Source organism: Nelumbo lutea, chromosome 3, assembly GCF_056320005.1.
Source record: "Nelumbo lutea isolate HS-2025 chromosome 3, American lotus-T2T, whole genome shotgun sequence".
Classification (NCBI taxonomy): domain Eukaryota; kingdom Viridiplantae; phylum Streptophyta; class Magnoliopsida; order Proteales; family Nelumbonaceae; genus Nelumbo; species Nelumbo lutea.
The window spans coordinates 48,009,126-48,035,981 of NC_142686.1; the positions used below are offsets into that span (position 1 = coordinate 48,009,126).

At 41.6% G+C, this 26,856-nt stretch overlaps 1 protein-coding gene across 4 annotated transcripts in view; it reads right to left on the bottom strand.

The window, feature by feature from the left end:
* Positions 1-26,597, bottom strand: part of LOC148864781 (uncharacterized) — a 140,271-nt gene extending 113,674 nt beyond the window's left edge. For all 4 annotated transcript variants that reach the window (XM_088976179.1, XM_088976178.1, XM_088976177.1 and 1 more), the window contains exons 1-3: positions 26,071-26,597; positions 25,897-25,956; positions 25,677-25,769 (exon numbers count right to left, since the gene is read on the bottom strand). In XM_088976179.1, the coding sequence (XP_088832305.1) occupies positions 25,677-25,769; positions 25,897-25,956; positions 26,071-26,334 (417 nt within the window). In that variant the 5' untranslated portion in view covers positions 26,335-26,597. The remainder of the gene's footprint in view (positions 1-25,676; positions 25,770-25,896; positions 25,957-26,070) is intronic.
* Between the last annotated feature and the right edge of the window lie 259 nt (positions 26,598-26,856).

The window sequence follows — 26,856 nt, forward strand, 5'->3', positions numbered from 1 at the left end:
GTACAATGATACAAGGAATTACTGGAATGCCCCTGATTAGTGATGGGACACCTAGACAACTTAAAACATTAAACAGGCTTAGGCCTAGTACAGGATAACTTAAACTTAAGTATAGGCTAATAAGAACTCTTATCAGTCGAACACTCATACATAAAGAGACTTCAATTCAACACTCCCCCTCAAGCTAAGCATGTATATCTATCATGTTTAGCTTGCCAAGTATGTCCCTGAACTTTGCTGCTGCCAGCCCTTTAGTCAATACATCTGCAATTTGCATCTCAAATGGAGTATAAGACACACAGAGTTCTCCCGAGACAATTCTCTCTCTAACAAAGTGTCGATCAATCTCAATATGTTTTGTCCTGTCATGCTGCACGGGATTGTTGGCAATGTTGATGGCAGCTTTATTGTCAAAATACAGCCTGAGAGGACCTTCAGCCTTAATGCCAAGCTCATTAAGAAGAGTTCTGAGCCATAAGAGTTCAGCAACCCCGTGGGCCTAGCTCGATATTCTGCTTCTGCACTTGATCTAGCCACTACATTTTGCTTCTTACTGCGCCATGTGACCAGGTTTCCTCCCACAAATGTACAGTAACCTGAGGTTGATTTTCTGTCTCCAATAGGCCCAGCCCAATCTGCATCAGTGTAGGCTTCAATTTCAAAGTTTACTGTTTTTTCTTAATAGAATTCCCTTCCCTGGGCAAGTTTTCAAGTACTTGAGAATTCATTCAACTGCTCTCATGTAAGGGATCTTTGGTGAGTGCATGAATTGACTGACAACATGCACTGCATAGGCAATATCTGGCCGAGTAAGGGATAAGTATATCAGCTTTCCTACCAATTTTTGGCATCTCTCTCTATCACAGATGTCCTCACCCATTGATTCTTGTAGGCCATGGTTCTATTCTATTGGAGTGTTTGTTGGCCTGCATCCCATCATGCCTGTTTCCTCTAGGAGATCTAGCACATATTTCCGTTGGCATATGTAGATTCCTTCTCTTGATCTAACAACTTCAATCCCAAGAAAATATCTCAAATTTCCCAAGTCTTTGATCTCAAATTCTAAATCTAGGAACTCCTTCAGTCTCTTTTTCTCTTCCAAGTCATTCCCGGTAATCACAAGATCATCCACATAAACAATGAGTGTCGTAAGCTTGCTATCCTGTCTCCATGTAAACAAGGTATGATCTGCACCACTCTGAGTGTACCCCACTTTCTTCATGGCCATACAAAGTCTCTCGAACCATGCCCGGTGAGACTACTTCAAACCATATAATGCTTTCCTTAGTTTACACACCTTGCCAACATCATAGCCTGGTGGAGGTTTCATGAATATCTCTTCATGAAGATCACCATTTAGGAAGGCATTCTTCACATCCAACTGATGAAGTTCCCATGAGAAATTTGTTGCAAGTGACAATAGAACCCGGATTGTGTTGAGCTTTGCTACTGGGGCAAAGGTTTCTTTGTAGTCAATTCCTTCCTTTTGAGTAAATCCCTTTGCCACAAGTCTGGCCTTGTACCTCTCGATTGACCCATCCTCGTGCTTTACTGTAAATACCCACTTGCACCCAACAGTGCCCTTCCCCTCTGGCAGGTCCACTAATTCCCAAGTTTTTGCTTTCATTAGGGCTTTCATCTCTTCATTCATAGCTTCTTTCCACCTTGGATTAGATGCTACCTCTGAGTACCTAGAAGGAACACGTACAAAGGATAGAGCAGATACAAAAGAGTGATAGGCAGGAGATAATTGTGAGTAAGAAACAAAATCAGCTATGGGATGTCGGGTGGTACAAGAACGGACAGGCTTACGAAGAGCAATAGGAAGATCCAAATCCGAAGCATGTGAGTCAGAATTACCTTGAATTGCAGAGACAGATTGATCTGAGTCCAACTGGTTGCAGTCATGAGGTTGAGAGCCCTTTTTCCTTCTATTGTAGGTAAGTATCTCCTTCTGTTGCCTATTGGAATCTTCAGGAGCAGTTGCTGCATCAAGAGGAGTAACTGGCACATTTGGAGCCTTACTAGGTTGACCCGGAATGTCACAGCTAGGAGTAGTGGAAGGTGATGGAAGACCTGAGTCAGATAGGGGAACAAAAAAGGACGGAGAATGAGAATCCTCTTCCAATCCACTAGTTTCCCCCTGAAAAGGATTTTGAGAAGATTGGAAGTAGGGTTGAGACTCAAAAAAGACTACATCTCTAGTGACATACTTTTTCTTGGAGACAGGATCATAACACTTGTACCCCTCTTGTGTAAGAGAGTACCCCAAAAATATTCCCTTTGTGGCCTTAGGATCCAGCTTGGTTTTCTTTGGATCCTTCACATGTATGAAACATATAAAGCCAAAAACCCGTGGGGGAAGAGAAAATTCTGGAAGAGTGGGACACGAAACAGAGAAGGGGGTCTTCATACCCAATACCTTAGATGGCATCCAATTTATCAGGTATGATGCAGTGAGTACAGCTTGGGACCAGTATTGCTTGGGCACTTTGTGCTGGAATAGTAGGGCTCGAGCTGTCTCCAATAGATGTCTATTCTTGCGTTCAGCAACTCCATTTTGCTGAGGGGTATTAGCACAGGATGATTGGTGTAACATGCCAGCATCTTCCATGAATGATTTGATGGATTTTTCAAAGTATTCAGCAACATTGTTTGACCGAAATTGCTTAATCTTCTTATCAAATTGTGTTTCAATCACCTTGCAAAAAACCATAGTTATTTGTGGTACTTCATCTCATCCTTTTAACAGATAAATCCATGTGCAACGAGAATAATGGTCAATAAAACTGATAAAGTAACGGAATCAATCAATGGAAACAATGGGTGAAAGTCCCCAAACATCAGAATGAACCAAATCAAAAGGAGCTCGAATTTCATTACTAGAAGTTGGATACACTGTTCTTCTACATTGTTTTGACATTTGACACATCACAAATTAAACTCTGACTTGGAATGCCCTTAAATAATTCGGGAAACAACATTGCTAATGAAGAGAAAGACACATGACCTAGCCTAGCATGCCACAGGTGCAGCCTAGCTATTGACTCCACACTTTTCGGACTAGTAGCAGCAGAAGCTTGTAGGGCTGAGCCGATGTCTGCATCAAAATAGTAGAGGCCTCCATACTCATGACCACTCCCAATCGTTCTCCTCGTCAATATGTCCTGGAAGACACAATGAGTAGGGAAAAAAGTTATACTGCAGTTCAAATTTTTTGTAAGCTTTGAAATAGACAAAAGGTTAGAGGTAAGACTAGGAACATGTAGGACTGATTTAAGAGAGAGGTCCTTGCTTAGTTCAACCCCTTTCCAGAGATGGTGGAGAAAGACCCATCGACCACTCTCATCTTATCTTGGCCAGACAACAAATGATATGAAGAGAATAAGGAGGACATATGTGTAATATGGTCAGTTGCTCCGGAATCAATCACCCAAGAAGTGGAATCAATGGAGCTAGTTGCACGAAAGGTAGAGACTGTACCTGATCTGGCAAGAGAGGTGGAAGCAAAAGAATTGTTTTTTAGAAGGGCTAATGCCCGGCTGAGAACCTCTACCTCACTAGCCGTGAAGCCCAAAGTACCAGCTCCAGAGGAGTCAGCAACCTGCCCTATGGAGGAAGAAGACACTGTTGGAGTACTTTGTGAGTTGTCACCACTATTGTTGTTGTTGGTGGCAAGATTCCCACTTGTCGTATGACCCTTATGTTGTCTCTTGTCCTTTCTCAATGCAGCTGGCTTCATATGAGGATACAGGACCCAACATTTTTCTTTTGTATGTTTCTCACCACCACAGTGGGTGCACTTGAGGGACTTCTTGTCTGGATATCTGTTTCCCTTAGTGGAGACTAGGGCTGAATGTTCTCCAGATAGTACAGTTGACTATGTCTGAGAATCAACTTGCATCTCCTTTCTCCTGACTTCTTCATTTCTCACCAGGTAATAGACATGGTGTAGCTCCAGTAATTCATCTCTCCCCAGAATTTGTGACCTTATACCCTCATACACTAGATCTAGGCCAGCCAGAAACTTGAAGGCTCTGCTCTCTTCAATTTGCTTATCATGTCTCAACTTGTCCCTGGCATTTTCCCAATCCAATATCAAGTGATGATCAAGCTCTTCCCAAAGGCCTTCCAGAGTTGCAAAGTATGTTGCAACCGTCATATCTCCTTGCCTTAGAGCTGCAATGTCTTGGTTCAATCTGTAGATTCTAGCATTGTTCAATCTGTAGGGAAATGATGAACAGTTCTGGCAACCCGAGGAGTCATGGAGGCCAGCAACCAAGACATGACTGTGGCATTTTCCTTGCGCCACACGGCATGCTCAAGACTGCCGACTTCAGGTTCCTTCTTGTCCCCATCTAAATAGCCTGTGAGATCACAGGAAGTAATGAAAAGCCTTGCTGAGACGGACCACTCTCTGAAGTTATACTCATCCAGCAGCACACTTGTAATCTGCAAGCTGTGCAGATTAGGGTTTTCCAGGTTTGAGAACCTTGCAACATGTCTGTTATCTCTAGAGGAAACTTCTCCGGATAGTGAAGACATCCTGACTTCAGTCTTAGAGTGGATGGCTCTGTTTGGAGCTGGCTGAAGTGTTCATAGTGCTGGACAATCAGATGCTGGTAGCTCGCTAGGTAAACTTCACTTGAGCTGAAGCAGTTCGGGTATAGCAGCAAGTGAGAGGTTCTGGGCTGATAACAGACCTGAAATTAGGGCTCTTTACCACTGTGTTGTGCAAGTCCTGCTGGAGCTTCGAAGCTGCAACTGTAGAAGAAGCTCTCCCCCTTTCGGCTAGTGCTAGGACAGCTGAAATCAGTCCTCAACTAGGTCTGTCCTATACAGACCTCTCTTAGTAGCCAAATAGCTACTATTTGCTGGAAATAACCTAGTAGGACATCTGCTTCTAGGTCTTACTTCCCTTGAGCCCTACAACCAAGGGAAACCCTAGGTTCGAACTTGCTTTGTTCTCTTACAACCCTAGGTTTTCACTGTAGCAACCCAGAAAAGAAGAAAGAAGATGAAATGACAGCAAGAGAAGAAAGAGTGCGCCAACTGAAACCAGGGAGAAGCTAATGCTCTGATACCATGTGAGCTTAGGAGCTGCATTCGAAGTAGAGAAGAGAAGAAGACCTCTGAAATACTATGAATGTCGAACTGAATAGCTCAGTCGACAATACTATTATTTATATTAGAATGTAGTACAATGATACAAGGAATTACTGGAATGCCCCTGATTAGTGATGGGACACCCAGACAACTTAAAACATTAAACAAACTTAGGGCCATTAACACAGGCCCAGTACAGGATAACTTAAACTTAAGTATAGGCTAATAAGAACTCTTATCAGTCAAACACTCATACATAGAGAGACTTCAATCCAACACATATGATGGATCTCCCATACCTTCAGCTACCCCACACCTCCTTTGAAGGAAAGTTCCCTACAAGGTTAGAGGTCTCTGAAGCAAAATGTTATAGAAAGAAGAGCAATTGAAAAAACCAGAAGGGGAAGGTTTCCAAATTCTGCTATCTCTACAGGACTGATCAAGAAAGACTTCCCCTAACTGAGTGATCAAACCATCAACCATCCCCATTTCAGAATCCCTTGGACCTCTTCTCAAGCCCAAATTCCAGGAGTTATCAACAAACACTGAAGAGATCACTTTTCTTTTGTTTTCAGACAAGGAGTAAATAGAAGGAAATCTATCTCTAAGGGAGTTTTAACCAACCCAAACATCTTCCCAAAACAAGACTTTATTTCCAGCGCAAAAATCATATTTGAAATAAGGAAGCATAAGAGGCAAAATACCTTGAATAGCTTTCCAAGGAGAACACTGAGAAGCCCTAGGGTCAAGTCTTGCATCCCAACCTTTATCTGCCAATCCATGAATACTAACAATCACTCTAGACCAAAGTCTGTCCTGCTCCATCGGTATTCTCCAAATCCATTTCCCCAGCAAAGCCATGTTTCTTAATCTTATATTTCCTAACCCAAGGCCTCCATCATCCCTACTCCTAGAAACCACCTCCCACTTCACTAAGTGATCCTTCTTAATATCCCCTGGTTCCCACAAAAAATCCCTCATTATCTTCTCTAACTGGTTAGCTACTTTCATTGGTACTCTAAAGGTAGACAGGAAATAAATTGGCAGGTTGGCTAAGGTTGATTAAGGTTATCCTACCCCCTAAAGAGATGTAATTCCTCTTCCAATTTGCTAACCTCTTGGAGAATCTTTCAATTACAGGGTACCAAAAACTCTCAACCATTGGGTTCCCTCCCAGTGGTAGCCCCAAATATTGTACAGGCCAGCCCCCCACTTCACACCCCAAAATCCTAGCTAGGGAATCCACCTCCTCTCCGCCTAGATTGAGCCCTGCCACACAACTTTTTCCCCAATTCACTTTAAGATTGGACTTCCTTTCAAATTGAAGCACTAGACTCTTTAAGTTCCGTAATTCCCCTTCCTCCCCGTCACAAAACAAGATGATGTCATCTGCAAATTGTAAGTGTGTGACCACCACCTCCTCCCTACCAATCCTGCAACCTCTTATCAGATTATTAGCATTGGCCCTCGAAATCATGGCACTCCAACACATCAGCTACTAGGGTAAAGAGGAATGGGGACAATGGATCTCCTTGCCTAATACCCCTCTTTGTAGGAAAGAAACCCCTAGCTACACCATTCACCAATATTGAGAAATGACATGAAGAAATGCATCCCTTTACCCAACTGCACCATCTCTCCCCAAACCCTCTCTGCTTGAGAACCTCTAGTAAAAAATCCCAGTCCACCATGCCATATGCCTTTTCAAGATCCAATTTGCAAACCAACCCCTTTCCCTTTCTCATCCTCTTCACCTCAACACATTCATTGGCAATAAGTATTTGATCTACAATTTGTCTTCTTTCTACAAAGGCCCCTTGATACGGTGAGATTAGAGACAGGAGGATCGTTTTTAATCTTAGCGCTAGGACCTTAGAGATGATCTTTATACATGCCTCCCACCAGGCTTATAGATTTGAAATCCTTTGGTTGGAGAGCATCCTTCTTCTTAGGAACCAAGGCAATAAAAGTTGCATTTGCTCCCGAATTAAATTTGCCTCTCTCATAGAACTCTTCAAAAACCTCCAACAAATCCTCTCTAATTATCTCCCAACAATCTTGATAGAAGGCCATCGAAAAACCATCAGGCCCAGGAGCTTTAGCTCGATCCATGGAGAAGATTGCATTTCTCACTTCTTGGGCCTCAAATCTTCTTTCCAAAGATTCCAATAAGACACTATCTTCCACCCTCCACTCCAAGTCCTCTAAGCTCTCACTAGGTCTCCCTGGGTTGTCATACACTAATTTGAAGTGATTTAACCAAAGCTTGAGCTATATCATCTTCCCTTGTCAACAATTGCCCATCCCACTCCAATTTTGAAACAAAATTCTTCCTTCTCCTCCCATTTGCCAACGAATGAAAAAACCTTGTATTGATGTCCCCTTCCTTTAGCCATTTGCACCTGGATTTTTGCCTCCAACTTATCTCCTCCTTCCTAAGAAGATCTTCCAGTTCCTGTTTCAAATTCCATCTTTCCACCCTACCCTCTTCCCCCAGCCTTCTTTCAGCTTCTAGTCCATCTAGCTCCTGCACTCTCTGACTGATTTCCACTTTCCTTTGCTCTAATCCACCAAAAACCTCTTTATTCCAAATCTTGAGTCTAGCTTTTAGGAGTTGTAGTTTTTTGTAAAACCTATACCCCTTCCATCGGAATTCCACTTGGTCCACTTCCCACCATTCTTTTACCTTAGCTAGAAACTCTAGATGAAGTAACCACATGTTTTCAAACCTTAAAGGGCACAGGCCTCCATCTAGTCTTTCTTGAGACAACCTGATTGGGCAATGATCTGAAATAGGTCTCGGCAATGCTATAACACCTAAAATCCCCATTCAGATTCCCAATCCACTGTAAAGAGGAACCTATCCAATCGACAACAGGTAGGGTTTTCTTTGAAGTTTGACCGGGTAAAACTTGTTTGCTGAAGAGGGAGGTCCCGCAATGCAAAATTCTCCACAAAGAGATTAAACTTCCTCATGCTAGATGTAATCCTATGACTGGGGTTATTGGACTCGTTTAAGAATCTTATTACGTTGAAATCCCCACCCAAACACCAAGGGCCATCCCACAAACCCCTAACAACTGCTAGTTCTTCCCAGAAACCTTCCCTTTCCCTATAAGAGGTGGGACCATAGACATTAGTTAGCACCCAAGCCCACCCATCTTCCTTTCTCTTCAATTTTATTGACACCGAGAAGTTCCCAATTAAGAGGGTTGCTTCCCCATTCCCTCACCCTCATTCTTTTCATTCCCTTTTCTTTGGCTAGCCTCCCGTAGATTCAAGTCTTCCTCAGTGCAACCATCTTCAGCCTCTCTCCTAGCCAGTACCTCAAAGGAATCACAGACTAAATCCCAGATTTTATCACCTTGTGCCTTCCATTTAGCCTCCATTAAACCCTTCTTTCTTATCTCTAACCGGAACCTACTGGATTGTGGCAGACAATGGAAGGGACTGGATGAAATCTGTTGCACTCACAAAAGACTCATTCTTCTTTAGGAATGACACCCTTCCGAGTTGTCTATGGCCGTGAACCTCCTCGTTTGGCAAAGATGCTGTTTTGGCAAAGATTTCTCTTCGTTTACAATAGGACAACTCCGCATGAAGCAAGCCTATGACCAGCATCATCGGGAATTGTCATTTGAACCTGAGCAGTTTGTTTGGTTGAAACTTCAGCCTTATCGTCAGCGCTCTTTGAGTCACAGGGTTATTCCTAAATTAGCTCCTAAGTCCTATGGGCCTTTCAAGGTTTTGCAGCGAATTGGTGAGGTTGCATATAAACTGGAACTTCCAGAGCACAGTAGGATTCATGATGTTTTCCACATTTCCTTGCTCAAGTCGGTTAAGGGTGTTCCTCCTATCAATGTTCCCTCCTTACCACCTTTGAAGGAGGGAAAAATCATTCCCCAACCTCAGTCTATTGTTCGTTCTAGAATTAACCAAGGTGTTGTTGAAGTTCTGGTGGAATGAGCCAGCTTACCATTGGCTGAAGCTACCTGGATTCCTTTGACTGTGTTCCAAGACACCTATCCTAAATTCGAGCTTGAGGACAAGCTCTTAGTCAAGGAGGGGAGTAATATTGCGGATGCTTTTATTGGAAAGAAATACAGCCACAGACAGCAGCAATAATGGGCATTAAATTCAGTGTTCTTATCTTATCTCTTAGCTAACTTCAGTGTTCCTATCTTATCTCTTAGCTAAATTCAGTGTTCCTATCTTATCTCTTAGCTAGATTCAATGTTCTTATCTTACCTCTTATCTAGATTCAGTGTTCCTATTTAGTAGCATTATTATCTCCTATTTAGAGATAAATGTTTGTTATGAAGTTTTCCTAAAGAATGACTCTTGTAATTTCCTATTTAAAGAAGCAGATGATATTCAATAAAATTATCGATATTTTCAGTCAAGAAAGAGCAGAGGAGAGTTGGTGATCTCTTTAACAAATCACCATTAAGGCGCTAAGGATAGGTTCCTCAAGAAAAGGGAGAAACAAGGGAAAACAAGAAGTTTTCCCCATCAACCGACCTGTGACGAGATCCTATTCACGGGCCCTTAACACCGGGAATGATAAAATGGGCATTGACAGGTTGAAGACTTTTCTACAAGAACATTTTTAAACAAAGGACCTTGGTAAATTGAAATATTTCTTGGCGATAGAAGTAGCAAGATCTAAGCATGGTATTAATTTGTATAAGAGGAAATATGTGCTTGATTTGCTAGAGGAAACAGGTTTGTTAGGTGCTAAACCAACTGAAACACCTATGGAAACAAATACTAGGCTGGGTAGTAATATGGGTGAAGTGTTTGAAGACCCTAGCAGATACCGGCGACTTGTAGGTAAACTGAACTACCTAACCATTACTTGGCCAGATATTTCATTTGCGGTTAGTGTGGTAAGTCAATTCATGCAGAAACCTCTGGTCCTCATTGAGATGCAGAGAATTGTGAGGTATTTAAAAGGGGCCACTGGTCGTGGTTTGATATACAAAAGTGGTGGAAAACTTGAAATAGAAGGGTATACTGATGCTGACTGGGTCGGTTCTATGTCTGATAAGAGGTCTACCACAGGCTATTGCACTTTTCTTGGGAGTAATCTGGTGACATGGAAAAGTAAGAAGCAGATAGTCATGGCAAGAAGCAGTGCAGAGGCAGAATATAGAGCTATGGCACATACTGCTTGTGAATTAGTGTGGCTAAGGATCCTTCTACAAGAGATAGGATATAATATTAACACTCCAATGAAGCTCTATTGTGACAATCAGGCTGTAGTTCATATTTCTTCTAATCCGGTGTTTCATGAAAGAACCAAGCACATAGAGGTTGACTGTCACTTTGTGAGACAGAAGGTGCTGAATGGAGTGATAGACACTGCATATGTTAGCACAAGGAACCAGTGGGCAGACTTATTTACAAAAGGGTTGAGTCAGGGAAGAGTGGACTACATATGTAACAAGCTGGGATTATATGATATATACTCACCAGCTTGAGGGGGAGTGTTAGTGTAGGGGTATTTCTGTCTTTATACTTATGTTGAGGTTGCTGATCTGTAATATTATATTAGAACTAGTGTCCCTCACTTAAGTAAGGGCACATGTGTCTTTTCCATTATGTTAGTAATATAAAATATGTCTGGCCGAATGGGAGAAGTGATTTTTCCATTATTTGAACTAGACTTTTCCTCTCTCCTTTTCTCTTCCTTTCTCTCTCTCTTTCTTTCTTCTTTCTTCTTCTCTCTTCTTGGCTGTTATCAGACTAACAGAACTCAAAGGCAAGCCGAATTATAATAGTCTTCCTCCAAGAAAAGTTGCTTTGTGCTAAAACTTTCATCCCCTTGAAACCCAAGGGATTTCTCTTGTCAAACGCTCCCAATACTTGAAGTTTCAGATTTGTCAAACTCAGAATCATCCTCACTGAGTTTAGGAAAATCGTCCTCCTCTGCTACACCCCCTGTTAATCCGGCTCTTTTGTTTCTTGGATTACATCTTTCCGGCGAGCCCAGCTCCAGCACTAACACAGGTCTCCACTACAACGAGTTGATACTCCCCGGACCTCCCCTCCCTGCATCCCTTCGAATTGAAGAAGATGATGGACCAGAGTTAGTGTCCATCATCAGCCCCTTTAGATGACCCACGTGACCACTTACATGACTTAAATTAAATGGGCTGACTGAGCTGGACCCAAACAGACCTTTAAGGGCCTGTTGAGAATCAACTTTTGATGTAATTTGGCCCACCCCGACTGCCCTCTTATGGGCTGCAATAAAACTCTTTTTAGGCCCACTAGAACAACTCTCCCTGCGGCTAAGACAAGTTCCCTCTCTACTTGTGCCCACGTGGCCCTCTTCTCTTACCACCTTACCCCCTTGCTTTGTTAAAGAAAGTTTCAGTCCTTTCTCTCCACCTTGACTAGAACCCCTCTTATTTGGTGAAACATGTCAAGTAGCCTTCTCCCTACCTCCTCTCTCTGTCAGAACATGAGCATAAGACCTAGAGCTCACCTCCTTTTCCTCTTCTCCTAATGGCTATTTCCCCTCGGTTGCTGGTAACTTTCCTTTTGAGATATCCTTTCCCAAGAATACCATTTTAGTGTAAATGTCAGCCAGATTTGAATACACCAATCCCTTACTTCCACATAGCCTCTCTTCTTCAACCTTCTCATCCTCCTTCCTTCTCCCCTTACTCCACAAGGCAACTTCAATGGTTGTAACCAGACAGGCTACATAGAACACTCCATCTACCATCAGTTTTACTGAATGAGGGATATCGTCCAGATGCACATTACTCTAGCAAATTGCAGCTGAATGGAAGTCTTCCACAAAGGAACCGTCCAGTCTTGCCTTACATAGAACAGCTATAGAATCAAACACCTCTGAGGTCCAAAGATGAAACGGCAGACCCAATATCCGAACTATTACTTTGTCCCTTGCATGCAGATCCTAAAAGTTTGAATGAGGGGTCCATTTTGTGATAGATACAAAAGCCGAGTTCAATTTACAACACAAAGCACAGAGTTGTAACTCCTCTCAAACTACCTCAAGCAAGGCCTTACAAGACTCAAAAGGGGATTAGGATGATAGTACAGTTCAAGTTTAAGTTCTTTAACAACTCTTCTGCAACTGTCCTCCAGTTTTTTGGAGGTACTGCAGAAGTTACTATAAACTTTTTCTCCCACTCGTTCTTGAGCTCATTGCAAACCATTCTGCACTCTTTTGCTGCTTTACCCAGAATTTGTATACCTGCAACCTCTGTCTGAAGCTCTTGTTTCCTAGCTCCACCAACTCCATTCCCTACCTATAAATGTTCTTCCTTCTCATAGCTACTACCTTCTCCAAATCCCTCTCGTGTAAAGAAGTCCTTCAAAACATTTGACACTTCTTTCCATCCAATCCCCAACTTTCCTTCAGGAAAACAAACCATTTGTTTTTTTCCTTCCCCAAAAAACTCCAACAAAGCCACAAACCTTCCTCTAGAGTTCTTTCTCCTCTCTGCTACAAATCTCCTACCATTAACCTCTTTTGATTCTTTGCACTCTAACTTTCCACTTACCTAAACTGCTTTCTCCATAGGCTCCTAGTATTAACATACGTTGTACTTATCATTCCACTAAGAACCTTTTCTCTCACAAAGTGACAATCAACCTCTATGTGTTTTGTTCTCTCATGAAAAACTGGATTAGAGATGTGAACTACAGCTTAGTCGTCACAATACAGCTTCATCGGAATGGTAATCGAATACTCCATCTCCTGTAGGAGATTTCTCAGCCACACTAGTTCACAAGTTGTATGTGTCATGGCTCTGTATTCAACTTCTGCACTACTTCTTGCCACCACAATCTACTTCTTAATCTTCCATGTCACCAAGTTACCCCCAAGGAAAGCACAATAACCTGTAGTAGACCTCCTGTCAGATATAGATCCAGCCCAATCAGCATTTGTATATCCCTTTATTTCAATATTTCCACCACTCTTATATAGTAAGTCACGGCCAATAGCTCCTTTCAAATACCTTACAATCCTTAGGACCGCGTCCCAATGTGGAACCCGAGGATTCTGCATAAATTGACCCACCACACTCACTGCAAATGAGATATCTGGCCGAGTGATAGTTAGATAGTTTAGCTTGCCCACCAACCTTCTGTACCTTCCTGGATCTTCAAACTCCTCACCTATATCACTACTCAACTTGACATTCAATTCCATGGGTGTTTCCGCTAGTTTGGCACCCAACAAGCTTGTCTCCTCCAGTAAATCAAGAACATATTTCCTCTGGCACAAATTAATACCATACTTGGACCTTGCCACTTCTATCCCTAAGAAGTATTTCAATTTGCCAAGGTCTTTTGTTTAAAATGATCATGCAGAAATGTTTTCAACCTATCAATCCCGGACCTGTCACTGCTAGTAATAATAATATCATCAACATAAAACCACTAACAAAATCTTCCCCGCATCAAAGTCATAGCTGAATACCGAATGGTCAACCTAACACTGTTTCATGCCAAACTTCTTCACGACTTCACTGAATATCCCTAAGAAGTATTTCAATTTGCCAAGGTCTTTTGTTTAAAAATGATCATGCAGAAATGTTTTCAACCTGTCAATCCCGGACCTGTCACTGCCAGTAATAATAATATCATCAACATAAAACCACTTACAAAAACTTCCCCGCATCAAAGTCATAGTTGAATACTGAATGGTCAACCTAACACTATTTCATGCCAAACTTCTTCACGACTTCACTGAATCTAGCAAACCAAGAGTGGATTGTTTAAGTCCATAAATAGCTTTCTTGAGCCTACACACCTTACCATCCTCCCCCTAAGAAACAAACATGTGTGGTTGCTCCATATACACCTCTTCAAGAAGATCACCATGCAAAAAAGCATTCTTAAAATCAAACTGAAACAATGACCAATCATGCATAGTAGCTAGGGAGATCAAAACACGAATAGAACCAATCTTGGCAACAAGAGAGAAGGTCTCTATATAGTCAATGCCATATAACTATGAATAACCCTTGGCAACCAACTGAGCTTTCAATCTCTCAACACTACCATCAGGCAAATACTTGACCGTGTATACCCACTTACATCCTACAGCATGCTTACCAGGGGGAAGAGTGGTGAATTCCACGTATGATTATGAACCAGAGCGGAGAGTTCTTTTTCCATTGTCTGACGCCACCCTGAAGAGATAAGGGCTTCTTAGACATCCTTAAGAACAGAAACAAAAGATAACAATGAAACAAACTATCGGTGGGAAGGAGATAGGTGAGAAACAAAAACATCATTAGAGATAGGATGAAGGGTACAACTAGGTTTACCTTTCCGTAGGGCAATGGGAAGGTCAAGGTCAGAAACGAGGGGTGATGGTGCTGCGGAGATCACTTCTGGATCCACCGACGGTGAAGAAGCTGGAGGGGCCGATGCATGTCGATGCGTATACACTTGATGGATAGGTGGCCATGCATGAGGAAGTGGCACTGGAGGCGAAGACTTAGGCGCAGCTGGAACAAGAAGAATAGGGTTCGCAACGGGAACTGAAAGTGGAAGGAAAGAAGAAGGGGAAGAGATATCCGACCCAAAAAAGAACGGAACCGACACAAAGAACGTAACATCGGGACACACAAAACAACATTGAGAATTGGGATTGTAACACTTGTACCCTTTCTGGGTCCTAGAATAGCCAAGAAAGATACTTCGTAGATCATGCATCTAATTTGTCTAGTCCAGGGCTAAGGTTATGAACAAAGCACACACACCCAAAAACCCGAGGGGTAAGAGGAAAAGGAGACAATGTAGGAAACAGAACAGAGAAGGGAGACTGACCATCAAGAATGGACATAGGCAATCGGTTAATAAGAAAGCAAGATGTAAGCACAGCATCACTCTAGAAACGTTTGGGTACATTCATATGGTTCAACAGGGACTAAGTGGTTTTAAGAGATGGCGGTTTTTCCCTTCAGCTACCCCATTTTGTTGAGGGGTGTAAGAGCAAGAGGTTTGATGAATAATACCATGTTGTTCTAAACATTGCTAAAAAGGTGTATAAAAATATTCTCGGCCATTATCTGAACATAAGATCTTAATATGGATACCAAATTGAGTGCAAATTTCACCATGAAACTTTTGGAAAATAGAAAATAATTCACTTCTTTCTTTCGTAAGATAAACCCATGTCATCCTTGAATAATCATCAACAAAAATAACAAAGTACGTGTATCCATTGTGTGACACTATTTTATTTGGACCCCAAATGTCCAAATGGACCAAAGAAAAAGGACTCGACATACGACAATCGACTCTAAGACTAAAGGAAACCCGATGATGTTTCCCATATTAACACGACTCACAATCCAAAGCAGAAAAACGACTCAATGCTGGAACAAGTTGCTTAAGTGCTTTAAGAGACGGATGACCAAGTCTACAATGCCACTAGAGAGGGGAGAGAGACGACTGAAGAACTGTTGACAAACCACCACCACCACCATCAAAGTAATACAGTCTACCAACTTTATGCGCTCCACCAATCTTCATCCCCGTTTTTGAGATCCTCAAATACACAAGATGAAGGGTAAAAGGTGATAGAGCAATTAAGAGACTTGGTCAATTTACTAACAGACATAAGATTAAGGGCATGTTCGTTTCCTCTTTACTCTTATCTCTTAAAAAGAATCATTTAACTTTACGAGAAAATTGGTCGTTCGTTTCCTCTTATCTCTTATCTCTTAAAGTGTAATCATACAACTTTTTGTTTTCCAATGATACCCCCCAAAAAGGCAAACAAAAACTATCATATATGGGGTCAAAATGAATATTTGATAGTTTTCAGAATTCAAAACAACATTTTCTGCATTCAGAGTTCATAGGAAAGAAAAGTTCACCAATACCAATATACCTCTTAATGTAATTATTACACTTTCAGATGTCAGACTTCAGAGCAAAAGAATAGGCCCTAAAAGGAAATTTGGGAACCTACAGAACTAAAGAAAAAGATAATGAACCAATATTAACATCACCAATACCACTATGGAAGAAGTGGAACCATTAGCAAAGGTGACAGTGTGGGTTGTAGAGGATGAAGAAAGTGAAAAGAACACACTTGGTGTCCTAGTCATATGATCAGAAGCTCCATAATTAATCATCCAATGGAAGGGTTTGGATGCCATACAAGCCATACCTGAGTGGGCAAGCATAGTTGTACTCGGCTGAGAAGTAGCCTAGATCAACCGCTCATATTCAGTACGTCAAATACTCATCATCTTTTGTCCGGAGGCATCTATAGGTGGAGGTGTCTAACCGATCAGTTGACTCCCTTGTTCCATATCACCACTAGCCACTGCATGATTTGCCCGGGATGAAGGTGGGCCATGTAGATCATAGAAAAAATTAAGAGTGTGCCCATCCATACCACAATGCATACACTTTCTCAGACCATGATTACGTCCTCTACCACGAGCTCCCCCTGAATCTCGACCTCCAACACGCCCACCACCACAACTATACATGTGTCTACCTCTACCACCACGGCCTGGCTGGTCCTAATGAGCTACTCCTCTACCACCACGGCTGCCCCCTCTGACCACCGCAAAGGCAGACCTATCGGATATGGTGGGGTTCTCTGGAGGGCCAACAGAAATCCTCCGAAGACGGGCAAACACCTCAAGAGAGGGGAGGGAAGACCCACCTAGTATTTGAGCTCTCACCGGTTAATATTCAAGCTTCAATCCCACCAGAAATCTGGTTACATCAAGTTGCTCTCTCTGTTGTTGTTGAATTTTAACATCAGATGTAAGGGGGTGATACACACTCAACTCATTCCTCAAATTTCTCAGACTAGCATAATACTCTTCAAAACTCTGGTTACCCTGTTGCAAACTAAAATACTCTTGATAGAGCTGATATACTCTAGTGGTGTTATCCTGTCCTGAGTAAAGCTTCCTTGCATGATCCCAAATTTCCTTGGTTGTGTCTAAGAACATGAAGTTTACACTAATCTTAGGTTCCATACTATTCCACAACCAAGTCATAATCTATGCATCTTCTTACTCCCAATCACCATACTCCTGGGAATCAACTGGGGGTTTTTCTTCTCTTATATGATTTACTTTCTTCTTGGCTCTAAGAAATAGTTCAACAGATTTGGCCCAAGGTACGTAATTTTCTCCATTCAATTTAATTGAGGTCATCTATACATTCAAGTAGTCTTGAGGGATCATAACCGACTTATGTTCATTATCTCCCATGGCTGTAAAAATAAAAATAAAAAATAAAAAAATAAAAAAAAACTCTTCCCCTCTTTTCTTTTTTCTCAACCTGCCTTACCCAGTAATCACCACACTGCACTCCAACAAACACTATACTTCAATCCTATAGTTAATTACTCACCACCATACGACTGACCATTGCTGAAACATACACTGTCACATGTTTCAGCAATGTTAATCCCCACTATTATCACTTTCGGCACCTCACAAACACATCACACAGACAAGAGTACCACTTCAGCATTCCATACGACTGATACTAAGCCTTCGGCCCACTGATCTGAACCACACATCTGGACCTACCAGAAAACCTATTGTTGCAGCCCTCTTCGTTCCTTCGATTAGAGGGTTCTCTACCAACCACCTGAAACCACAACTTCACACCCAATCAAAGACATTAAAACCTCCAGAAGGAAGTGACGACCACTCCTTTTCAGCCCTTCTGTGAAACTCCAAAAACAAACTAGGAAAAAACTGAGAAGTTACTAGCTAGAGTGCGCTGAAAGTCGAACAGATCTGGACTGACTTAACCTGGCTCTGATACCATGTTACAATTCAGATTTGTCAATTTCAGATCTGAACTTAAGGTAAAAGAGAAGAAGAGAATGAGAGAGAGGGAGAGAAGAAGAGAAGAAGAAGAAATAGAAGAAAAAAACCTGTTCGAACCAGAGAGAAGAGAAAAAAACATACTCTCTTAGGTCGGCCAGGATATATATATAGTTTACTGAATAATAACAAAAGTCTGTTGTGCCCCTATTTAAGTTGGGACACATCAGCACTAACTTAAAGACACATCACCATACTAATAAGACTCAAATGACCATTCTACCATTATTTAGTCGACATTAACACTGTTTAATTCATAAAAGACTTCTTATCCATAACAAGATGCAGCAATTGTAGAAAGAAAGAAGAAACAGAAGACCATCAGCTTATTAAACATCCCATCTCTCCAATTTGGGAGCTCTTCATCCATCTATTCAGTTATTAATGGGCACCTCCTCCTTCAATTAGAGCTACCATTTCTTCTTGATCCTTGTCTTTTTGGTCTAGAGGCAATTTTTTTTTTTTTTGATAAATGAGGAATACTTTATTAATATTGAAAGATTAAATCAGTACAAGCATCTCTTTCAGAGGTATGAGTTGCGACCTCCCACAAATCAAAAACAAAAAGAACAGGTTAAAGGAAAATTACAGCTGAGCCCAGTATAAAGTATCCCTGTTTGTCCCTTGTTTAGCAAGACAATCAACCAAAGAATTTGCTGATTATCTAACCCAGTGTGCTCTTACACTTATGTCCCTTGTATACTATTTAAATTTCTTGATTTCATCTCCACAATACCAGGGAACAGAATCCGGATTTTGCAACCATCCCACCACCGCCTTGGAGTCTCCTATTATCAAATTTACCAGGCTAAGCTGGTGAGCAATCTGAGTTCATTGTATTGCAGCAAGCAGTTATGCCCTATTCATTCATCTTTTGGGAGTGGTAAGCTGTGTTTTGAGACCCTCCAGACCTAACCCAAGACCTTCTAATTTGGAGTCGTGGACTCATGGTATCAAAGACTTAGAACGTTTGGGCTTAGGCGGAAACGGGGCCCAAGAGAGTATTGACACTCCAAACAGCCATAACTTTTGATCCAGGTGGTCATTTTCAGCATACAATATATCAAAACAAACGTCTCAAAAAGACTTAGAACTTGGTCAAAGCAACAACCATGCAACCCCCCCCCCCACCCCGCCCCAATCACACCCACATTTAGGTTCATTCCAAGAACCTTTACTCTCCAAGATTTGAATTTTGGAGCCAAAGATGGGGGATGAAGGTGGAATCCACCCCTAGTTCATGTCTAGGTTCAAACCGAGGCCATCTCTATAAATAGGGGTCTTGCTAAAGCCTTAGACACAACAATCCTTCTTCCAGGAGGTCTCCCAAGACATCCCAATTGTGTGAAGCCTAATAGACACTAAGTGGATGTTCCCTCTCTTGTGGAACTTCCCACAAAAGTGGAAGATAAATTCCTTTCTCTCTTCTTAAAGGATGGGGGTCTTTCAGTTTAATTGTGTTTGGGTTTGTGATCCGTTTCAGTTTGTTTCGACTGCTGCTACAGTAGTCCGAACCAGTAAGGAGAAGAAGAAAGAGAAGGAGAAGAAGAAGAAGAAGATGAAAGAACTGTCAAACCTGATAGACTAAACCCTATCAGTCAATCTCTTAATAGTGATTAGGCTCTAATTAATTGTATAAAGACTAAACTGCTCCCACTTAAGTATGGGACAGAGTCTCTAATAAGACTGCCACATAAGCACATAACTTAACAAAGGTGAGTTGACTAATCTACCCTTATTCGGCTAACTCTAACACTCCCCCTCAAGCTGGAGAATATATGTCATATAATCCCAGCTTGTTACATATATAGTTCACTCTCCCTGAGCTTAAGGCTTTTCTAAACAAATTTGTCCACTGTAGAGGAGTGAGTGAAATCTGAAGTGCAACTGACGATCCACCACCGTCAAGATAATACAATCCACTAGCATCATGCCCCCCACCAATCTTCCTCCCTGTCTTGAGATCCTGAAAAACACAAGAGGAAGGGAAAAAAGTAACATAACAGTTAAGAGTCTTGGTTAATTTACTAACAAACATAAGATTTAATGGAAACTTAGGGACATATAGAACACACCTGGAGTCCCATGTCAACATTGCCAACACCACAGATGGGAGAGGAGGAACCATTAGCAAGGGTAACAGTTTGAGATGTGGAAGTTTCAGAGAGAGAAGAGAACACACCTGGAGTCTCAGTCATGTGATCAGAGGCTCCAGAGTCAATAATCCAGGGAGAGGTTTTAGATGACAAGCAAGCTATACCTGAGTGGCAAAGAGTAGCAGTAGTGTGCTGTGAAGTAGACTGAAGGAACCGCTCATACTCATCACGTGGTAAACTCACCATCTCCCTCCCAGAAACAGATGTAGATGTGAAAGGAGTTAGGTCTGCCTGTTGATTATCACTGACGTCAACCCCACCAGCTACAGCATGATTGGCCCATGTAGAGGGAGGGCCATGGAGATCATAACAGAAATTTACCGAATGTCCCTCCCTGCCACAATGGGTACACTTCCTTGTAGAGTTGTTTTTTTCTTTGCCACGGCCTCCCCCTGAGTCACAACCACCACCACGGCCAAATATAGAACCACCACAACCTCCTCGGGAGGCATGTCCTCCCCCTTTTGTACCACGTCCACCTCCCCTTTTGTACCACGTCCACCTCCTCTGGCTGTCACAAATGTTGATCTATCAAACTGTGTGGGATTCTCTATCTGTCCCAAAGAAATCCTACGAAGCCGTGCAAACACTTCCTCAAGTGTAGGAAGGGTAGAGCCCTCCAATATTTGGGCCCTAACTGGTTCATACTCTGATTTCAACCCCACTAAGAACCTTGTGACATCTAGTTGTTCACTCTGTTGTTGTTGAACCTTAACATCTGGAGTCAGAGGATGATAGACATTGAGTTCATTTCTGAGGTTCTTCAGACTGGCATAGTACTCTTCTAGGGTTTCATTTCCTTGTTGTAAATCAAAGTACTCCTGATAGAGCTGATATACCCTTGTAGTATTATCTTGCCCAGAATACAGCTTCTTGGCATGTTCCCATATGTCCTTAGTTGTATCAAAGAACATGAAGTTAGCACTTATTTTAGGTTCCATACTATTCCATAGCCATGTCATGATTTGAGCATCTTCCTGTTCCCAATCATCAAACCCCGGAATGTCAGGCGGTGGTTTATCTTCTTTCACATGCTTCACTTTCCTCTTTGCCTTGAGAAGAACTTCCACTGACTTGGCCCGTAGAACATAGTTCTCACCGTTCATTTTAATTGAGGTCATCTGTACACCTAGATAGTTAGAGGAAACCACCACAGTAGGTTTCTGATCACTACAGCCATCTCCCATTGCTGCCACGATACTCTTTCAATGCTGCCTCTAATCTGAATTCCCAGTCACCAACTAAGTGCTGTTGTCAGGAGTTTGATATTCCAGAACCTACAACAGTCCCTAAACACAATGATAGATGCACAAGCCTTTGTTCTTGTCCACACCACTACCGATTTCACAAAACCACGAACCACACCGACATTAATTCAGCACTTACTAACCACATGCAAGCCCTCTTACAACTATTCAACAGAGATTGTGCATAACAAGCACCACCACACAGTCATAACTGTCACACATGGTACAGACCTGTCTAACACTTTTAAGAGGGCACTACAAGACCAAAGAGAACTCAACTAGTGCCATTGCATTACACCTTACACCATTTGGCCACCTACAACAGCCCTTACACCATTCGGTCACTGTAAACACAGCCTGTTCTTGGAATTTTTTCCAAAAACCAGGGCAACAACCAACCTAGTTCTCTAGGTTCTGATCAGTCCTCGTAGGTTCTTGAAGATTTTCAACCCAGAAATACCAACAGCACAAAGAGAAGAGATAACCAACCTTCTTTTGAGAGCTTCAGCCATTCATTCACTGCTGAAGTCATTTTCTTAAGAAAGGAGGTTCTGCGAACCAGAGAGAAAGAAGAGTTGAGATGTTTTAGGCCTAGGACGAACTAGTTTTCTCCATTGACAGCCCAGAAAAGAAAATGAGAGAACTGAAGCACGAACTGAAGCAGGTCACGAACCCTGCTATGATACCATGTTTCGACTGCTGCTACAGTAGTCCGAACCAGTAAGGAGAAGAAGAAGAAGAAGAAGAAGAAGAAGAAGAGAAGAAGAAGAAGTAGAAGAAGATGAAAGAACTGTCAAACCTGATAGACTAAACCCTATCAGTCGACCTCTTGATAGTGATTAGGCTCTAATTAATTATATAAAGACTAAACTGCCCCCACTTAAGTACGGGACAAAGAGTCTCTAATAAGACTGCCACATAAGCACATAACTTAACAAAGGTGAGTTGACTAATCTACCCTTATTCGGCTAACACTAACATAGTTCAAGGCTCAACTCGTGAGAGGTCTATGTCTGTGTAGTTCCAATTCATGGTCTTGGAATTTGGGAATATAGCGTTCAAGTTGGTCCTTGTATTTCTTTTATGTTTGCATAGTTTTGGATTAGCCTTTCATTGGCTCATACCCATACGGCTCTAATATGATCCAATGAATATGGAGAGTCCCTTTAGTCATAATTCTCCACATTGTTTATTTTCCCCAATCCCCTTTAATTCATTTGCTTATTTGCTCACTTGGTTAGGAGTAGTCTCCTTTTTTTTTTTCTTATCAATAGCTGATAAGTTCATTAAGATTAAAAGACAAGTACAATAAAGTACAAAGGGAGAGGTAAACACTCTTAACTCTCCAAAAACCAGAACACAATTACAACACTGCCCAAAATAAACTTTGTTATTAGGAGTAGTCTCCTTTGTCTATTTGGTTATTTGCTTGCTGTTAGACAGTTTTTGTATGCCCTTAGCTTCAATCTGATTTGATGTGCTTTTGTTATTTAGTGGAAATAAATAAAGTGCATTTTGATTCATGTTGTTTGGTTTAATTCTGTGTAAAACCCTAAAACTGGACATTTATAGAGACTCGTGTTAGTTTTAAATGTTCACAGTCGTTGGATAAGTCTGGGGAGATTTATCCTGCCAAGGCTGATACTGGTGTGCCACCAAGTGTTGGGATGGCCTGTCTCAGCCACCAGGGTAAGACCCGAGGCACATGCAGTATGGGATTACTTGAATCCTTGAACCGGACCAGATTTCCAGTATTGCCCTGGACCTTGGAGATAGATGGGCAAAACTGGAAAGTTACACCTGACCCCTAGACTCGATTATGACACTTCACTAGGTGTTGGATCAGGCTGCCTTTAATATGCCAATCAGTGAGATCCTTAGCGGGGATCAAAACCTGGGTATGTTGGGGCAGTTTGAGAATTCATCTGAGTGGGTAATCATAGTGACAGAATCAGCCACTTTGTCAGACAAAGGGTAATGATCAGGAATGCACTCTCTCTGATGGAAACCAAACTGCCGGCAGTTGATTTCAATCGTTGGAATTTTGTTTTGCAAAATTAATATATTTATATATATATGTACGGTTTCAAATTGTTTGCAAATGGTTTTAATTCCCGGGATCCATGTGAGAGGAGAGTGCGGCACTATTCCTTGCAGCCGAGGGAGAGGTCCTCTCTTGTCGGGCAGTGCTTGATCATTAAGGGCTGAGAGGTTAAGTGCAAGACCATTGAGGATAATACCTGATGGGCTAATCTTGCACCTGCCCACAGTCCCTGGGTTTTTATAAGATGGCTTGGCCCAGGGACCACTTAATGTAAGTGTTGGGCCCATAGGGTCCATATGATGGACTCAAAGGGTTCATTGAGTTTTTTAGTGAATTCGGCTGGGCCTTGTATTAAAGGCTGGGCCGAACCCATGTGGCTGGTGTGTAGATCAATGCTTGGGTCCCACGCCATACAAAGAAGCCCAACTGGGCAGTAGATTGGAAAGTAATTAGACACTGAACACTTAATGGGCCAGAAGCCCATTTCGAGGTGGGCTGATATGATCACCCATCCTTGGGGCGAATCTGAGATTAATGTTAGTAAAAGGATTGGGCCTTTAGCCTTATCCACTCTTGGAGACCAAATTCAAATTAGATTTGAATCTGATAACCTCCTGATAAGATCAAGAGTAAGCTAACTTTATCTGCAGATAGGATTAAGATTATCCCCTATCCAAATACTGATTTGGATTGGGATAACTCCTAATTAGGAGGTTTCTTAATCAAGAAGAAAGGAGGAGAAACCCTAACAAAAAGGAAAGAGAGAAATACAACAGATTTCGAATCAAGAAAAATCGCAAGAAAGGTTCCTGCGAATTGAGATCAGATCTCATACTCCAGAAAAAAAAAAAAAAAAAAAAAAAAGGCAGTTCAGCCTTTTCGCCTTTAGAGTTCTCCTCCTGCCGCTGCCATCTCCTTTGCAAGATTAGATCTTTGCAGAAAAGAAAGTCAAGAAATCTGTTCTTGACATCAGTCTTGCAAGAAAGACTGAAATAGATTCAGTGTTTAGTGCTTCCAGAGGATACTTGCGAAGGATCCAGTGTGTAGGACGCACCCTGCTGGTTCTGTTCCATCCACAGCTGTGTCATCTTCAGCAGGAACGGATCTTGGAGCATTCTTTGGGTGTGAACACCAACTTTGGGAGATAGTGCTTCTCCGGATCAGGTATATTCCTCCCATTTGTATTTTGGTACAGATCTGGTTTGATTATGGTTCAAGTAGGATCCTTGAATATTGTATTCTAAATTTAGGGAATATGATTCCCAGTTGGGAGAAGGTAGGAAAATTTTTGAAATTCGCCCACCCATTCCGCAACCTTTATGGCGTCCATTAGATGGATCCTACCATTCTTTCACTTGCATCCTCTCACATGCTCATGCATCATGTAGAATTGCATCTTCTTACTTACATTTCTTCCTCCTTTATGATTATGTTCACGTTTCCATACATCATGTAGGAATGCTAGTTTACTTGTTCCTCTTAACATGCCCATACATCATTTAGATATTAGTATTGCACTTATTTCTATTAAAGTACTTGTTTTATAACATGTCATGTAGGATTGCATTTAGGCATAGAGCACAATGCTCTATTTCTCTAGACTTTTCTAGTGGGTTTTGAGCAATGACTGAGGTATCCTCTATTTTATTTCATAAGTTCATAGTTTATTTGCATAATGGTTATTTTAAGGCTTATTGATTAAGGCATGAAGGAATGAAATAGAGGCCAGGGTTTCGACTTGGGGGGGGGGGGGGACTCCTTCCCCCTAGACCTCCATTGTGGCCCCACGCCCACAGGTCAGCCGCCATAGAAATCAACTTTCCTGAATGATAATTACAAAGGCTCTATTTATAGACTTAACATAAGAACTCGGATGTCACTTTACATACTACAATTTGGACTAGGAAACTAACCCTAAACAACTCTAAAGCTACCTTAACGTAAAGAAACTAGGAATTACTAAAAATGGTAAATAATGATTTTACTATAAATAGTAATTATGGGAATTAGTACAAGTAAATCCAACTAACCAAACACTCGAAATACATTCCCACACATGTTCCATCATGAAAACTTGAATTTTGTATAGCAGAATTGTATATGACAGAACTCTGAATCTCAATATACGAATACAACTCTGCTTTTTAGATATCTTCTACATTAACAAGGCCGAAACAGAATGTTTTAGATGGAAAATATATATATATATATATATATATATATATATATATATATATATATATATATATAGGCATACCATGAGAAGAGATGGCGCCAAAGAAGGATCAACCGAATTATAAACTGCAAGCTTCGGGAAAACATGATGAATTAACTGCTTCTGGGAGCTTTTCTGCAATGAAATTTAAAAAAAAAATGAAAATGAAAATACAAATGAAATTTCATGTTAATAACATGGGAATGGTATGTTTGTGAGTGAGAGAGTGAGAGAGAGCAATTGTACATCAACTGATAATTACCTGATCAGATGTTGCAGCAAGCTCATGAATGCTCCTAGCAAGTTGTGAATATGAAACCGGCTGAAAAGACATCAGCTTCAGTAATGCCGACTAAATGTGCTATTAAGCAACTGGTTTATGATGGTGAATTTATTTGGGGTAGGAGTGGAGAGAGAAGTAGCTCATTGGTCCTACCTTTTTCTTTTGTTTCTGGGGCATAATGTTGGTTCTGACGGGATTCAAAGCTTTGGCGACAGAAATGGTCTCGGATTGGATCTGCATAAAGGTGCTTTTCTTCGGCTTTCGATCTGTTGGTGCTGCCGGTTTGCCGAGTGTAGAAGGAGGAGCCGCTGCAAAATTGATTTTGGGACTGGTGGCTGACGCAGTGGAGGAGGTGGAAGGCACCGGCGATGGGTCTGCCGTGATGAGATCCATGAGCGTCGTCCCAGAAGAATCCATCCTCTCGTCCGGACAGATTCTCCAAAAGGAGTCTGATGAGAGTGAAGCCGAGTTTGCTCAGTGAGAGAGAAACATCGAAGAAGTTTGAATAAGCAAGCTGATAGAGTAGCCTAAGACCGAGGGTCGCCAGCAGAAGTAAAAGAGTTGAAGAACAGAAAAGAACTTTGTGCTCGTTTCGCAGGGCTAAAGCGCAGCGGCTTCTGGCTTTCCGAAGTGGCCCCTACACGAACAGCCCAAATTGGCCGCCATTGTCTCAACATTGTGTGATCGTGTTAATCGGTGGGACATATTGTATGAATTCATGGCATTAGAATTTTTGTAATTGTTAGTAAAACTTTTTTCAATATTTAGATACATTCTTATATCAGACTTAAAAATTTAACATCCGTGATTACCTTATTAATGCAATACAAATTAGTGTCGTTTCACTGATTTGTGTGTCATCTTGTTGTCTTTGTTTTATTGGTTTTTTTTTATTTATTTCATACTTTTCCGACCCATTTGAGTGATATATGGGACCTT